General features: G+C 40.5%; 1 protein-coding gene across 5 annotated transcripts in view; it reads left to right on the top strand.

Annotated features, from left to right (window-relative positions):
* stxbp5a (syntaxin binding protein 5a (tomosyn)) overlaps window positions 1-15354 on the top strand; it is a 93715-nt gene extending 78361 nt beyond the window's left edge. The window contains exons 16-27 of one of the 5 annotated variants that reach the window (XM_034899839.1): window positions 285-466; window positions 1145-1270; window positions 1660-1811; window positions 3211-3273; window positions 5157-5210; window positions 7265-7315; window positions 8445-8684; window positions 8851-9220; window positions 10714-10879; window positions 11208-11319; window positions 11425-11645; window positions 12453-15354. In XM_034899839.1, the coding sequence (XP_034755730.1) occupies window positions 285-466; window positions 1145-1270; window positions 1660-1811; window positions 3211-3273; window positions 5157-5210; window positions 7265-7315; window positions 8445-8684; window positions 8851-9220; window positions 10714-10879; window positions 11208-11319; window positions 11425-11645; window positions 12453-12494 (1779 nt within the window). In that variant the 3' untranslated portion in view covers window positions 12495-15354. Of the gene's footprint in view, window positions 1-284; window positions 467-1144; window positions 1271-1659; window positions 1812-3210; window positions 3274-5156; window positions 5211-7264; window positions 7316-8402; window positions 8685-8850; window positions 9221-10713; window positions 10880-11207; window positions 11320-11424; window positions 11646-12452 lie in introns of all 5 variants that reach the window. The other 4 variants (XM_034899838.1, XM_034899841.1, XM_034899840.1 and 1 more) reach the window with 4 other exon arrangements.
* The last annotated feature ends 575 nt before the right edge of the window (window positions 15355-15929 follow it).

Raw genomic sequence — 15929 nt, forward strand, 5'->3', positions numbered from 1 at the left:
ATTTAAGTATGAGAGGACCTCTTTGACCCTCAGTCTGCCTACACACACAAGCACGCACACACACGTCAAACAAATCTCTATTGTTGATTATCAAGTGACTGTGTGGATGTATGTGGATGTCACTCACTGTCTTATGACTGTTCCTATCCTCAGAGGAATTCATGAAGATTTGTTGTTTTTCTTTATCATGATAATGATGCTTTCCTCTTTTATAAATCTACTAAAACCTTGCACTTACACTCACAGCTGTGTGTGTGTGCGTGTGTGTGTGTTGTCTTATACAGTTACTTGAGGTGCGAATGCAGTACGAGCTGAACGACATAGAGTCTCCAGACGGCGGGGGTGGAGGGGGCGAACAGACATCAGCGCTTCCCACCCCCGGTGCCTCACCTCAGACAAGCGGCCCACCTTCACACCCCTCCACGAGCAGCAACAACTCTGATGGAGGCAACATGCCGTGCCTCAAGTATGAAACACACACACACACACACACACACACACACACACACACACACACACACACACACACACACACACACACACAGTTGTGTCTGCCTATCTTTGTGGGGACCAGTCATTGACATAATGCATTCCCTAGCCCCTTACCCTAACCTTAACCATCAAACCTAAATGCCTAACCTTAACCCTCACCCTAACCCTAACCACAACCTAAGTCTAACCCTACTCCTAAAACCAAGTCTTAGTCCTCAAAAAGCCCTTTAACGGTATGGGGACCAGCATTTTGGTCCCCACAAAGCAGTCAGGTCCCCATAAGTATAATGTTTTCACAGTTTTTGGTCCCCACAAATGTAGCTATACTTAGACCACACACACACACACACACACACACACACACACACACTAATTACATAAACTCTCAAAGTGCTTGCACGCATTCTTATATACACTCATATACAGAGTCTTGCCTTTTGCCTCAAGCACTCTAGACTAAGTCAGCGCCTGAAGCATTTTCAGACATGGCCTCCCATCATCCCCTTGCCGCCACTCATGCCAGACTCTTAACACACAGCAGCTGCAGAACTGCAGCTGCACCACTTGTCATTGTCTTTGTGAAACCTTATTTTTTAGTGTTTCTCTTGCTGTCTCTACTCTTTTCTATTCAACTCTGTCTTCTTCTCTCCAGAGTGCGCAGTACTCCTCTGAAGCAGTCTGCAGGTTACCAGGTAGATTTGGTGGTCCAGTTAGTGTGGGTGAGCGGAGAGCCTCCGCAGCAGATCACAAGTCTGGCTCTCAATTCCTCCTACGGCCTGTGAGTATACGGTCAGGAACATTGTAGGCAAGACTAGAACTAAGTCTTCTCTGAAAAGTTCCCACTGTTTATTCTAGTTCATCGTCATCTTAAGCTGAGTTGAATATATCAAGACTATGCAAGGTGGACATGCATACAATTTTGCAGTTCAAGCAGCAACTGCTCATGGCAACAGACGCAACCAGGCCTGTCAACACAACTTATGGCTGCTAAGAATATTTAGAGATTCCAGCTGTTTTTGTGCTCCGACTTCAGTGTTTTTAACTCTGAAAACTAAGTCAAATCTCATGACCATGTTTCTATAACCCATCTTTCCTTTGCTCTCTCCCTCCTCCCTCGCCTACCCTTCTTTTTCCACTTCCTACCTCACTCTGTCACCCCCTCCCCAGTGTGGTGTTTGGCAACAGTAACGGTCTGGCTGTGGTGGACTATGTCCAGAAGACGGTAGTGCTCAATTTGGGGACGGTCGAGCTTTATGGCTCCAACGATCCCTACCAGAGACAGCCCCGCTCGCCAAGAAAGTCACGACAGCCTTCTGGAGGTAATGAAGAAAAGGGATAAGATGGAAAAGACTGCGAAACAAAAGTCTAAACTTTTCTGACCACACACAGCAGTAGGAATTTGTTGTTTCTTGCCATTACAGCTCAGCCACAAGACCCAACTTGCTATTGTTTTATGTCCTCATCTGACTTATCATACAGTACATCCAAACTTATTTCCCCAAACTGAAAAGCTAGGTGGCTGAACATCAAACTTGCAAGTCACTTGGTCAACTCCAGTGTAAATGGAGCCTAGTGTAGGTAGACAAACACACAGCAGGTTGAGGCAAATTGGGCTTAAAAACTCATGCAAAATCATACGTTGCATTTTTGTCAGTAAAGGTCCGCATTAGAATTCGAGACAGTCTTTCAGTGAACATTATAATGGGATTTTCAGTAACCCCACAGGTCACAAGAATGAACAAAATCATAGAACAACACACGGTGCATCTAAAAATGATGCTACCCAGTCTTAGTTTAAAAATGCTGATACAAAATAAAGCACTTGACTAGACAAACTATTTCTCTGTCCATCTATCTTTTTTTCTGTCCGTCTCTTTGCTCTTTCTCAATCCCACACACCCTCCCACAGCCCATCCCTTCTACACAGATTGCCACTGCAGCTTCATAGTACCACTGATAGCTGATAAGATGCTTCCCCTATGGACACACCGCCACCCTGTGTTAGACGATGACAGTGCAGTTACTTAGACGATGCCGCAGTGTCATGACGATGCACTGCCCATACTTATGGATACTGATGGATTAGTAAGCTGTGGATGCTGAAGGATTTATTTTTGACGTTTGTGATTTATGCACAGATAAGCTACGCAACTATGTATTCCGGCACACACAAGCAAACCAATGTACACTATCAAATGCTCACATACACACAACAACGTGCACATGTAAATACACACAGAGCATCTGGTGTCACTGACTGGTGAGCAGTGGGCTGGCACCTGTCAGAGCTTGGCGACTGTGAGCAGTAATCAGGCATCCAGCTGTGTTTCTCTGCCAGACTGCTGTCTGCTTGGCTTTCTGCCTCACAGGACAATGTCTCTCTCACACACACACACACACACACACACACACACACACACACATACACATGCACATGGCAAAAGGAGGAATTAGACTTCAACAGAAACATTAAAGATGCACAGAATCTTTATCATGTTCAGATCAGATTACGTGTTAATGAAGAGAAAATTCATCATGGAAACCATCCATTTGTTCTTATGGTCCAGTCCAATCTTCCAAAAAAACGTACAGCAAACCCAGTTGATATCTGCAATTATCTAGGAAAGTGGCAGTGGTATACTTTTACAAATGACCTTCCCAGTGGTTCTTTTTTGGCTTTATTTCTGTATGAATTGAATTGTATTATCTCTGCTGCAGGTCTGTGCGACATTAACGAGGGCTCAGCCACATCAGAGGACCGCTGCAAGTCCCCTACTTCAGGTAACATGTCCTTCAGTGTCTTATTAAAAGAACGGTGGGAAAAACATAGCAGCAGGCTTTGTGTAATGCAGACATAAAAAGCCAAACAGTGAACCAGTCAAAAATATACCTATAATATCTTGTATTAAATGCAAGAGGGGCATTTTGTCAGGGAGAGAGATTAATGTTTCAAAAGAGCCTCTGCTTTTAATACGGTTTTAATGAAATTGTTGCTCATCAAACTGGAACTATACAGAAGGGTTTTTTGTTGAACCGTAAAATTGTCTGGCTGTCAATTTCATTCTGCCTTAGTCTTTAGGAATGCATTGTTTAAGTTTATTACCATACATTTATGGGTTTTTGAGAGTATTTTCCCATTTGCGGATGCATTCATTTACCACTTTGCAGAGTTCAAAAGACAGGAATACATTTGTTTTAATCTCACACAGTGTCGTGGAAAACTGGGTTATAGGCTATAAACGTATCCAATCTCTGTGATGCTAATTCACTGTGACAGCTAAGAATTCTACATTAAATGAAACAAAACTCTAAGAGAAACCCATTAATTTCCATTTACCAGAGAATAAGTGTAAAAGTAAAAGTTAAACCTGAAGGGCCTAGGGTATTTTTCCATGTTCAACAACTGCATAGTTGTATATTGCACACTTCACAGTTAAATGTATAATATCATTTGCAACATTATTTGAATTAAGTTTTGACTTGGATTTTGAGCAGGGATCTTCTTTCAGTTAAAATGTGTCTGGGTGCACTCAGTGTGCTGAAGCAGATCTTTACAGAACATTATCATGTTAAGCAGTTTTCATATTGGTGAATATGACCAAATGCGAACCCACAAAATCCATTGTCACTTAGAGTTTTATGCACCTCCACCACAGAAGAACTTACTAGCCGGCTTCTTACGTCATTAGTAGTCCAGCTGAAGGTGCTTGAAGAGAGAACAGCCCAGATCCATCTCATTAGGGGTAACTTGCCACTGAATAAGAAGCTTTTTAAAAAGGTCAGACGGAAAACAAATTCCAAAGTCTGGAGTCCTGCTGCAGGTATGATGACTGCCCCAACAACCCTCATGTCTGGTGCCACCAGTCTGATACATCTGTCTGCTCTGCATTATTCATAGGACAGAGAGAGAGAGAGAGAGAGATAAGGTGCCTCCCTGTAAAAATATCTGTTATCTGTAACAGTCATTTAGTCTAGGGCAAAGCTTTTTTCTCACTGTCTTGCGGTAAGTAATGAAATCTCCCAGTTGGAAAAAATAATTTAGATTGTTTTTTTGTGCAGTTTTACCTTGAAATTACTTGCAGTATGATGAATTAAGACTCCAGTAGAGAAAATCCTAGGAATAGTTTGCATAAAATAACATAAACACAAAAATTATCTTCACTGCTTACAATTGTCAATGGCTAACCACTTATAGTAATAGGGGCGGAAGGGCTGGATGGATCTTTGCTCATTATGGTACCCAAATGAAACTGGGATTATTGATTATTGATTTGTTTTTCATTATGGGCACACATGCAATAAAAAGTTAAATGTCATATGGACTTTTATCCTTAGATATATGTTGAAATAATTGATTTTCCCGGTCAATAGTTTTTCTAATAAAACAGCAACCAGTTCTAATACTACACAGTACAGCATTCTCTTGTCTGTTTTTAGGGTACATGGTTTTTACATCAGGGTTTTTAAGTCAAATCAGTGTCCTGCATTTTGAACCAGCTTTATTTTACAAAAAGGCAGTTTGATGCTCAGGATTAAAAAAAACAACAACACAGTGATTCATCAGGGTAAACAGTGACAGCGGATGTGTAGTAACAAGCCAAAGGGAGTTTCTAACTGCACATTTACTTTACTCTACTTTACTTTCCCCCTTACACCCCCAAAAGTGTTGATGTCAAACAGCAATCTACCGCAATTCTACAATGGAGGTGGTAGAGGAGGTAAGATTGGCCATAGATTTTCATGAGAGGCTGTGTAGGCAGGACAAAGTGTGCCTCCCCCCCTCGCCCTCCCCCCTCCCCCCTGTCTGTTTCATGGTCACCACAGTGGGAAGAAGTAGAATAGAGTATAGAGAGCCAAAGTTCAGCTTCACCAATGGGTTAGCTTCTATTCCACTATCTTTTGGTTTTCACTGTATTGAAATATAAACAGCAGTATTTCTTTCTTGGTTAAAATAACAACATGCTCATATTTTACATCTGTACTCAAGTATATGGTTAGAAAGGTTTACGCCGAGAACTGAAAGCTCATGGAGCAGAGGCTAACCTGGAAGCAGGGCAGGAATTCAGCTGTCTGTGTACACACAACACAGCTTCATTGCCTTAGACATACATTGCATGCTACATGTAGGTAGCACGAGTGTCTTATTGTGAATGTGCCTGTGATATCTGTCCTGACCTCCTACAGCAGATTCTTTGCGTACATTATGAGTTACAAGATTGTCTCTGTCCATTGTACAGTTTGATGACACCACAGATCGGGGAAGCAACTCATCTGTCCAACTCTGTCTTTGTGTGCCTTCAGTGTGTGTTGATGAAGTAGATCATTACATATAGTAATGCTTTTTGTCTGTGGAAGGCAGGGGATCTGGATCCTACCTTCATTCTGATTCAGGTGACAATGAGTAGGTGTCTAAAATGATGGCTAAATCAGAGACTCGAGTTTTAGACCAGTCCTTCTTTAACCAACGTCGTAGATTCTTTTCAACTGACCTGCCTCCTTTAATAAGTCTGAACCCCGTTTAAAGTTTCACACATGTAAAAAATATTCTAAGCCTCAGAATATACTGCACATAATACCGATCCTCCTATTAGCTTTGTTGTACCTTTGTTTTTAATTTAATTGGTTGATGGAGTGGGTGACCTTACAAAATTCCCATAACATGAGCTGAGGTGTAATTAGCCAGAATAAGTGAAAACCCTTAGATTAATGTAAATAGAAGGTAAGAGTAATCCATAGAAGATTTGTGTTCATCAATTATGGACAGGAGCTGGACAACTGCAAGCTTTGAAAACTCAATTATGTGTAGCGCCGGACATTCAAATTATGCCTCTGGCACTTTATTTTTTTTAAATGGAAACAAAAAATGTAATCAAGTTACACCCAACCTAATGTTGACTTGAGGGTATTAAATGATGTAACAGACTTTTCAGGGTTTTTGTATACATTCATCATTTGTCAAGGTGGGTTTCTGTCAGTTTTCCAAACCAAAAGAAACTCGCTACCATTAGTGAACATAACATCTACTGTAAGTAAATGCATGATGAATATCCCCTTTCATCATATAGATTTCCTTTTAGTTAACTCTCTAACAGACAGAGAAAAAACACCTACGGCCTTCATTTATTGTTGTTTCTATTTATAAGTTCATTCTTTTAAAAGATGGCATGATTTGAGCACCACAGCTTAAAACCTAATGCGTTTTCTTTTACATGCAGACATACATTAACCAAGTGTGTTTTGTACTAGTTGAGACAGTTTTGGTGAGCCTAATACGGTTATTAATGAATAAAGCACCAAACAATAACAAAGCTCAGCTAGCTTCCAGTAACTACTTCAGTAACCATCTTTTCAACTGTCTTCTTCCATCTCCTGTTTAGTAATTTCTGTTTCCTTCCTGTTCTTGGTGCATGCTCCTGTGGCATGAGGGTCCTGACTGGCTGTGTAGTTATGGCGTGTCTCACCGTACCAGTCCTCTTTTTCAGGGCCTTGTGCAACCAGAGGTCACCTCCTTTGTTTTGTCTTCCACAGCATGCCTCTGTGACACACAGGGTTGTCTCTGAGTCCATACGCAGTGTCTTCTCCTGTGTAGAGCATTTTGACGCCCCTAGACAATTTAACAATCCCACGGCACTTTGTTTCACAGCCTTTAGTCGTTTACATGTATTTTAGCTTTGTGCACAGTCCTAGCCCAATGCTAGTTCTCTAGCTTTGCATGGCATTGTGTGTTAGCGTAGACGTGTGTTTGTAAAGAGGGATGTTCTCTTTTTTCCAGCAAAGATGTCACGGAAATTAAGCTTGCCTACTGAGCTAAAGCCAGACTTGGGTAAGCCATGAATTCGTGTCTCCAAACAATTGTGAAATGCAGCATATCTTTATCACTTTACCTGGAGTCTTATCACATCCCATTAGTCCAGTTTTATCTGGTTCTTAGCCTCAAAATTGGCATGCTGTGCAGATATTCTCTTAAGTTTGCATGAGATTAAAGTACCATTGATCTTACCAGAATTGAAATTTATTGACATAAAACAAAGTGTTGCAATTAAATTAAGTCTGAAATGTTCTGCTCTGACTCCCACTTTTTTTGATCTTGGTGGGGGTTGTACTAGAGGTCAGTGGTGCTAAGCTAAACTAGGCACACTCCATCTCACCGTAATGCTTTCTGTTACTTTTGCAGCTTTCTCTTTCTCTTCTGTGTTCTTTGTGTTTCCTTTCTCTGTCTGATTGGTACTTTAACAATTGCCCAAACAGAAGTATTGACACTTTGAAAAAAGGAGTATGGTGTACAAAATTCTTCTAAAGCACATAGCAAGGACATTGGATGGGAAAATGTCAAATAAATATATGTGCCAAGACATTTACCTGTATGTTTGTTTTAAGAGTTCCAGTGTCATAACCAAAGTGCCTGATAGCTGTTTTTTCATACTAATAAAAATACTGATTGGGGATTTTGAAAATGTTGGTCAGCCTGTGAAAATGTGCAAATGCATAATTGCACTGGATTTGTTTTTATTGTATACTATATGATATGAAGTATGTATAATATAAAGTCACCATCAATATGGTTTCAGGGGATGCTGCTTTGTTAACCAATCCATCAGAGAGATAAATTAGACCAGCCTTTTAAATATTTACCCACTTTTAAGAATACTCTTGGATTTCTCTCCCAGTTTCCTGTATCTACATCGTCAATATCGTACAGAGATCAGTCATAAACATATAAAGTTGTTACTCAATTGGTGTGTCTTGAGTTTGCTTTAAAATGTCAAATGCCCTATGAATGACACTATGAAAAGCTGTTTTAATGTATCACTTTATTTTGTATGTACAATACAGTGGCCATATCTGCGTTGACTGTCTTGTGATTTTACTGCTTTGCGGGTGCTTTACCTCTCTCTGTTTTCTCCCTACTGTCCTCCTGTCTGTATGCCCGCCGCGGGGTGCCAACCCATTAGACCACAGGGACAATTCTTTCAGCCGCTCGCGCTCCTCCAGCGTCACCAGCATCGACAAGGAAACACGAGAGTCCATCAGTTCCTTCCACTTTAGTGACACCTTTGCCCGGAAGGGGGACAGCACTTTGACACCCTGCCTGTATGTGGGCACTACTTTGGGCACCGTGCTGTCTCTAGCTCTCACATTACCACCTGCTGGGGAGCAACGGCAACTGCAGCCAGTTATCATTTCACCTACAGGTGGGCAATGGGATCAGAAGGGATGGGAAGTAGACTGATGCATAAACTGTCTCTTATGTTCACAATAATGTCAGACTTGTCAGACCAAAGCTCCACTATGAAATACATTAAGCTACTAAATTTGAATTCAAATTTTAATAAAAAGCCTTTTCTTTCCATTCATCAGGCATTTTAGTGCGGCTGACGGGCAGCGTCATGCGGATGGCTTTCCTGGACTCAACAGGTTCCATGCTGCCCCCTCCGTTTGAGCCCTGGTTTGAGCCCAACGTTACAGCGGATGGTGAAGAAAGAGAGAAAGTCCGTAAGCGCCGGCCTGTCTCGGTGTCTCCTTCTACCTCCCAGGACCTCAACGAGAGTCAGTATGCTGTGGTGTGTTCCGAGAAACAGGCCAAAGTCATTTCCCTCCCCTCCCAGACCTGCATCTATAAACACAGTATCACAGAGACTTCCTTCATCCTAAGGGCAGATGTGGTGCAGATGAGCCAAGGCGTGTCTCTGGCTTGTTTCTGTGCCAACGGCCACATTATGACCCTCAGGTGAGAAACATGTCAGTCTGCATCAGTTGGATATTGCTGGTTATGTATGTACAGTATGCGTATGTATGTAAAAATGTATCAATCAACGTCTTTTTGAAGGATCATTGATTAGATATAGGTAGATTTAATCTTCTGTTGTGCTCTGTGCGTTTTGCTACTTGCACCGAGAACAGTATTCACACTTGTGTTTTTAAAAGATGGGTCGGTAGTTAGACCAATTGTGGTCAGTATTGCCATTAAAAACCACACAAAATCTAGCTTTTGAGTAGGTAACACTTTAAAACGAACACATGTGATTATGAAGAATTGCAGTGTCTATGTGTAAACTAGCCAACAAGAGAGCTATGCTAGATAAGTTCTGACCAATTTGAGGAGGAGGAGGTGGGCACATGTGGCTGTTTATGAGCTCCTCAGGGTCCTGCATAAGGATTGAGATGCGATTTAGCCATATTTGAGACATCATGAGCACACATATGGGGTATGATGAAGTGGACAAGGCTACAGAGATAGTTTGAAAAGTTTATTTGGAAGTTTTTTTTTCCACAATGAAACTTTTGGACTCCATTTTAATCAGAGCAGGCACACCTATACATAGAGGTTTATTCCTCGACACAGAGGTCCAGGGTTCGAATACAACCTGTGACGCTTTCCTGCATGTCTTCCCCCTCTCTTTCTTGCCAAGTTCAATCAAATAAAGGTGGAAAAGCCCAAAAAGTTATCTTTAAAAAAAAAACAATTAAAATACAAACAAACCTACTGCACATGCAGGGAACGCATAACCTAAAAAAAGGATTTCAATATTCAATATAAAAACACTTTAATGTTATGTGACGATGAAATGATCCTTGATACAATGTTGCTAGCTTTGTCATGTGCCATTTATGCATTCAAAATTCCCTATGTTCTTCAAGTGGAAAATGACTTGTTCTTTTAACAATGTCATCAGGTTAATAGATTTTCTGAACTTTTAAATGACAAATTCAAATGCTGTCACCACAGAGCTGGACATGCTCATCAAATTATATCCTCATTTAAACTATTCTTTTTGCTCAAGATGTAATTCAAAGCCACGACAAAAACTTTGGTCCTCTTTCAAAACACACAAACAACACAAACAACAAACACGCCCAGAGACATCTTTAGACCTCTCTCCCGTCATCCTTTTAACCCCAACCTAAACCTTCAACAATACACTACAGCTAAATGGTGTCCTAAATTTAACCTTACAATGTAAACCAAGGTGACAAAGGCATGCACAGACACATGCTGGCATACCAGGTTAATTTCCATGCAGTGTGTGGAAGGGTGGAAGTGAGGAGGTGTTTAAAACTTCGTTGCTCATCCTCATTAATCTTCACTTCCGTAGAGGAGAGAGACCGAGGCAGAACAGTCATCCATATGGCAGACTGACAAAGATAGCTTCTGTGTGTGTGTGTGTGTGTGTGTTTGTATATGTAATATGTTAATCATATCTGTGCCCCCGCCTTTTCTAGTGTGCCAGGACTGAGACCGCTCATGGATGTAAACTACCTGCCTTTGACAGACATGCGGATAGCAAGGACGTTCTGCTTCACCAACCTGGGTCAGGCCATGTACCTCTGCTCCCCCACTGAGATCCAGAGGATTACTTACAGCCAGGACACCTGTGAAAACCTACAGGTCAGCTTACCTTCTACATACAGTACAGTTATGCGTATGGATTTAATGCAGCATGGTTCAGGATTTGAGGGTTTAAATCTTAAACAACGTTTCTACATAGAAAACATTTCATGTGTAAGGCAGTTGATATGAATATGTCAAATAACTGGATAACATAAAGGAAATATGTTTGGGAATGTGCATACAAGGTATCAACTGTGCTGTATATTCAAACTACATGTATATGTTTTGTATTGTACTGTAGTGGATACCGAAACACTGTATAAATAGACATGGGCAGGTAAACTGTACAGTATGTTGCAGGATGATGTGTGTGATGATGTTTCAGGAGATGCTGGGTGAACTTTTTACACCAGTGGAGACACCAGAGGCACCCAACAGAGGGTTCTTCAAAGGCCTCTTTGGGGGAGGAGCACAGTCGCTGGACAGGGAGGAGCTATGTATGCCAAACTTACACTTGCCCAGATATACAGCAGTTCCGTTTTTTATTGATTCAAATTCTCACTCATACATCTCTCCCTTATCTTTTTCCTTTCTTAACTTAGTTGGTGAGGTGTCAGCTGGGAAGGCATCACGAAGTCTGGCCCAGCACATCCCAGGCCCGGGTGGCATTGAGGGCATGAAAGGGGCAGCGTCTGGTATAGTTGGAGATCTGGCACGCGCCCGGATAGCACTGGATGAAAGAGGCCAGAAACTGGGCGAGCTGGATGAGAGGACAGCTGCCATGATGGCCAGCGCAGACTCCTTTTCCAAACACGCCCACGAGGTAACAGAACACGTTTAAACGTCTTAAATTTAGAGAAAATATTAAAAGCCATGAGACTTCACAGCAAGGACACCATAGCTGCTCGTGCTTGTTTCAGTTCTGATTTGATCATCAGTTCTGGTTACAATATCTGGTGCAATCGCGTAACAACAATTGTTTGTGAGGAATCTCAATCCACCCTAAACACACTGTATACAAAAAGCATACAACACATCCGATGTAGTGCAGTGAGTGCAGTCAAATACTGAGTGCAGTTGATTTAAAAAATCTTACACATTTACACTATTTACCCACTAGCTGGCAGCAGATGCCTATAGAAACTTCCCAGTACTGTGGCTACGGAGTCTAATTTTCTATTCATAAATGAGACATAGTTAAAATAGAAGGACAGCATTACAATCAATTGGAATGAATTTATGGGGACACAATTGTTTGGCCGTAAAAGAAATCAAATTTGAGTGCTGGATTAGTCTTTCTTATGATCAAAATTATTTAGGGTCCAGCACCCATTCTATAAGGTCTGATCCTGAGTTGAGCATGTTGGGTCATATTTTTTATAGACATAGAATTAATAAATGTAAGGTCTGTTGTTTCCTTCAATGTTTATAATGTTACCAGTTGATCCAACGTTACAGCAAATATGTCATTCTATGACATGACATGAACTTTAGTGACAGCAGAAGAATTAGTACTTGATGAGAGACTTTGAATTAATCGTGAGACTCATGGATTGTATGATCATCAGTCTGGAAGGTATTCCTCATATTTTGAACTAAGTTCTTATTCCAAAATTTCCTCTGTTTCCAGATGATGCTGAAGTGCAAAGATAAAAAATGGTACCAGTTCTGATCAGAGCTCCATGGACACAACTGTCACCTTCTATTGGCCCATTTGGACTCACCGTGACCCCCCACCCATCTGTCTGTCCTATCATCCATCCTTCCAAGCCTTCTTCACTGGGACACTTGGGATTTTCTTCCCTAGCACAATGTTGAATACTGTTGTTACCTCAGTCTAAATGGTGGAACTGAGGGGTTAGACAGGGGAGAAGGACAACCTCAGAAGGAGCAAATAAATGGTGTCTTTTCATGTTTTTGTCTCTTAGTTTATCTCTGTTCAACTTCTCCTCCGAGGTAGCCAATTGGCCCAAGCACCTGGAGATTCATCATTCTGATTTGCCAAAATGTCCTTTACTGTTGTCTCCACTCCGAGCCCATCGGGGCCAGTATTCAAACCAACGAACACAGCTGAAAAAAGACAAATACCTAATGAAGAAACAAACTACAAACATTCTTAAAATGTAAAAAGAAGGAATAAGAATCTAAATACATCATTATATATACATAAATCTAATAAATGTGCAACGCTGTATCCACCTCTGAGTGACAAAAGTACAAAAGAAAGGATTAACTCATCGAGGAGACAGGCGCAGGGTGTGAGAAGAAGGAGGCGTTGAAGTGCCAGGGGAAGTGCTGCGTTAGCGATGCCTCCTCTATGCAGAGAGTCACAGGGAGGAAAACAACTTGTTCTGATGTACACTGGATATTTCGTCACATCGCTCAACCTGTAGACTCTCCTCTGTATCTTACAGACTTTCATATCGTTACCAACAGTGTGTGCGTGTGTGTTAATTTCTATTTTCTTGCCATTCCTCTATTTGTTATTTGTTTGTTTTTGCTCTTGTCTGTATTATTGGAAAATCTCTTATTTTTCTATTGTTGTGAAAGTGGATGATATTTGATTTGTTGAAAAAAAAGAAAAAACATTTTGTGGCTTTTATCTAACAACTCAAATTAATTTCTCCTTACGAAAAGGGCTGGAATCTAAAAAGGAGGGCAAGGATTTAAAAGGCATATATCGTTAAGTACTCACTGACATGGCAACATTAGCTGTCTTGACTCTGAAATCTCAAAGCAAGTGCGTATGAATCACACGTTTATTGTTCACCCAAGGATCTAATTTATTGACCTGTGTGATGTGATGTGAACTGTCCTCCTCACCCTCTTATGTCATACGCTTCCACAGTTTGGCTTAGTCTGTGAGTGTGACTGTACAAATGCTGAGGAGATCAGTGTTAAATGGGCTAATAGTCCAGCCAGATTTGGTGAAGTTTCCAAATTCTGGAGTCAATCAATATGGAGATTACATACACATGAGTAGTAACCCTATTTATGTGTTTTCATATATGCAGGACAATAGAGATACAGACGTATAATCCTTTAAACGCATACATTTAAAACATATTTCAGGTTTTGCTGACAGTTGTTTGTATGAGAAAGTTGTCTGTGTGATTTATTTGTTTATATTTATTTATTGAGGTGAAAGACAGTTGTGTTTGGTGTCAGAAACGTTCACCTCCATTAATATCTCGTTTCTATTTCCATATTTGCATTGAAGCTCAAATGCGGTGAATCTACCAAGCTTTCAATCTTTATTTGTATATAAGTAAATAGTTTGACAATCTAAGACCAACTGGAAAGTTAATGTCGAGGTTGCTCAAGCAACAGAAGAGGAGAGAGGCCATATTTTTTCTGACGCCAAAGAGTTGCTTTAGCTTTTCCATTGCATTATCGTTTGGCTCATCACTCTACCAGACAGTATACGGTAATATGTGTAAAACAATATAACTTCACGCATGGAGAGCAGAGCCGGGATCAGGTCCATTTGGGAATATCTTCTTCATCATGTTCAGGACTCAAGAAATGGAGCACGTTGCAATGGAACTCAGACATTTATAGTAGTACTGTTTCACATTATGTCATAAAAATGTAACATTTGGAGTGGCCTAAATGTTGGTTGATAAGGCTGTTTCCTGACCCATACCACTACAGCTGAAACACAACAATGTGTGTGTTTGTGTGTGTGTGTGTGTGTGTGTGTGTGTGTGTGCGCGTATGCGTGTCAGGGTTTTTCAGGGTGTACTCATGAAAATTAAGGGATATCATTTGAGATTTTGGTTGTTTTAATAATTGATGTTTGTGTCCTTGTCTCACCAGTGTCCAGTTGAGTGTCTGTTACACAAACTAAAACCACCAATGACGATAAAAAGATAACAATAAGATAATGTACAATAGAGGATGATCTCTAAACTACGGTTGGATTTTACTGGCGCATGTCTGGGCCCATGCTTCGACTCTGCTTCACTTCAGTCTTTGCCTTTCTCTCTTCCTCAGTAAATCTACCACGGACTCTCTTGGTTCCACAGCGACAGATATGGCCTTCTCTGTGTTTAGTTAAAAATGTAGTGTGGATGTTGGTAGGTAACTCTGTCTTTATCCCCCAAAGTGAAGAATAGGAAAAAAAACAACTTCAGGAAAAATAACTAGTTTTAGCTAGAATTCGTCCCTGAAAACCTGTTCAATGTCTTTCCCTCCCACCCAACTGTTATTTATGTGTTTTAGTTTTTTTTTCTCCATCTTTGTGTGATTTGTTTCTTGTCCATACACGACAGTATGCAGTATTCTTACCCGATACAATCCACACACCCAAGCAACAAGAGGGAGTCCTGTCTATCTGCCATATTTCATCTTCTGTCCTGGATTCAACAGCTATCAGTGGGTTGCAGTATTTTTCTCATTGTAGCCAATTTTCTTGTACAGTTTTATGCAACTTTCACATGGATGTTTATGACTTTATCTGCTGCCACACAAATTTAGAAATTCTGTAGATAGAGATTACTGTGCAATGGAAAATAAAAGTTTAAAATGTTTTTTTGTTGTCTTTAAACATCCTTAAAAAAAATTGTACAGATTATACTTTGTTCAGATGAAAGAAATGCTTATATTTCAGCACTGTAATAGTGGGGGTGAATATAAAGGATAGAGAGTACTGACATATGTAATAGTATAGGTACGTATGTCCATACTAATACTCATACTATAAATGAAGACGAGGCTCTGAATGGAAAATTGGTTCAAAGTATTGCCATATTTGCATCTGTGCACTAGATGGCAGCAAACACACACGTGTGTCTACCTTCAATTAGACTGAACAGGTAACAAATAAAGACTGGTCAATGCAATCTAACCTACAGGTTAGTTGATCTTTGGTCAATTTTGACTAGAATAAATGTATTGATAAAGCAGAAATTGGTCAGATTTCAACTCAAAAGCAGGAAGCAGATCTGTTTAATTTTTCATTTTGAGGTTTAATACAATGTATTTTCTAACAGTTACAGTATAAGCTTGCTTTGTTAGCTTATGGCCTGTTCTTATACTGCTTTGCTGCCTCTCTCAGAGCAACACAATCCTATATTGATTACACTAAGTGACTTCCAGATGTGCT

Source organism: Etheostoma cragini, chromosome 18 (assembly GCF_013103735.1).
Source record: "Etheostoma cragini isolate CJK2018 chromosome 18, CSU_Ecrag_1.0, whole genome shotgun sequence".
Taxonomy (NCBI): domain Eukaryota; kingdom Metazoa; phylum Chordata; class Actinopteri; order Perciformes; family Percidae; genus Etheostoma; species Etheostoma cragini.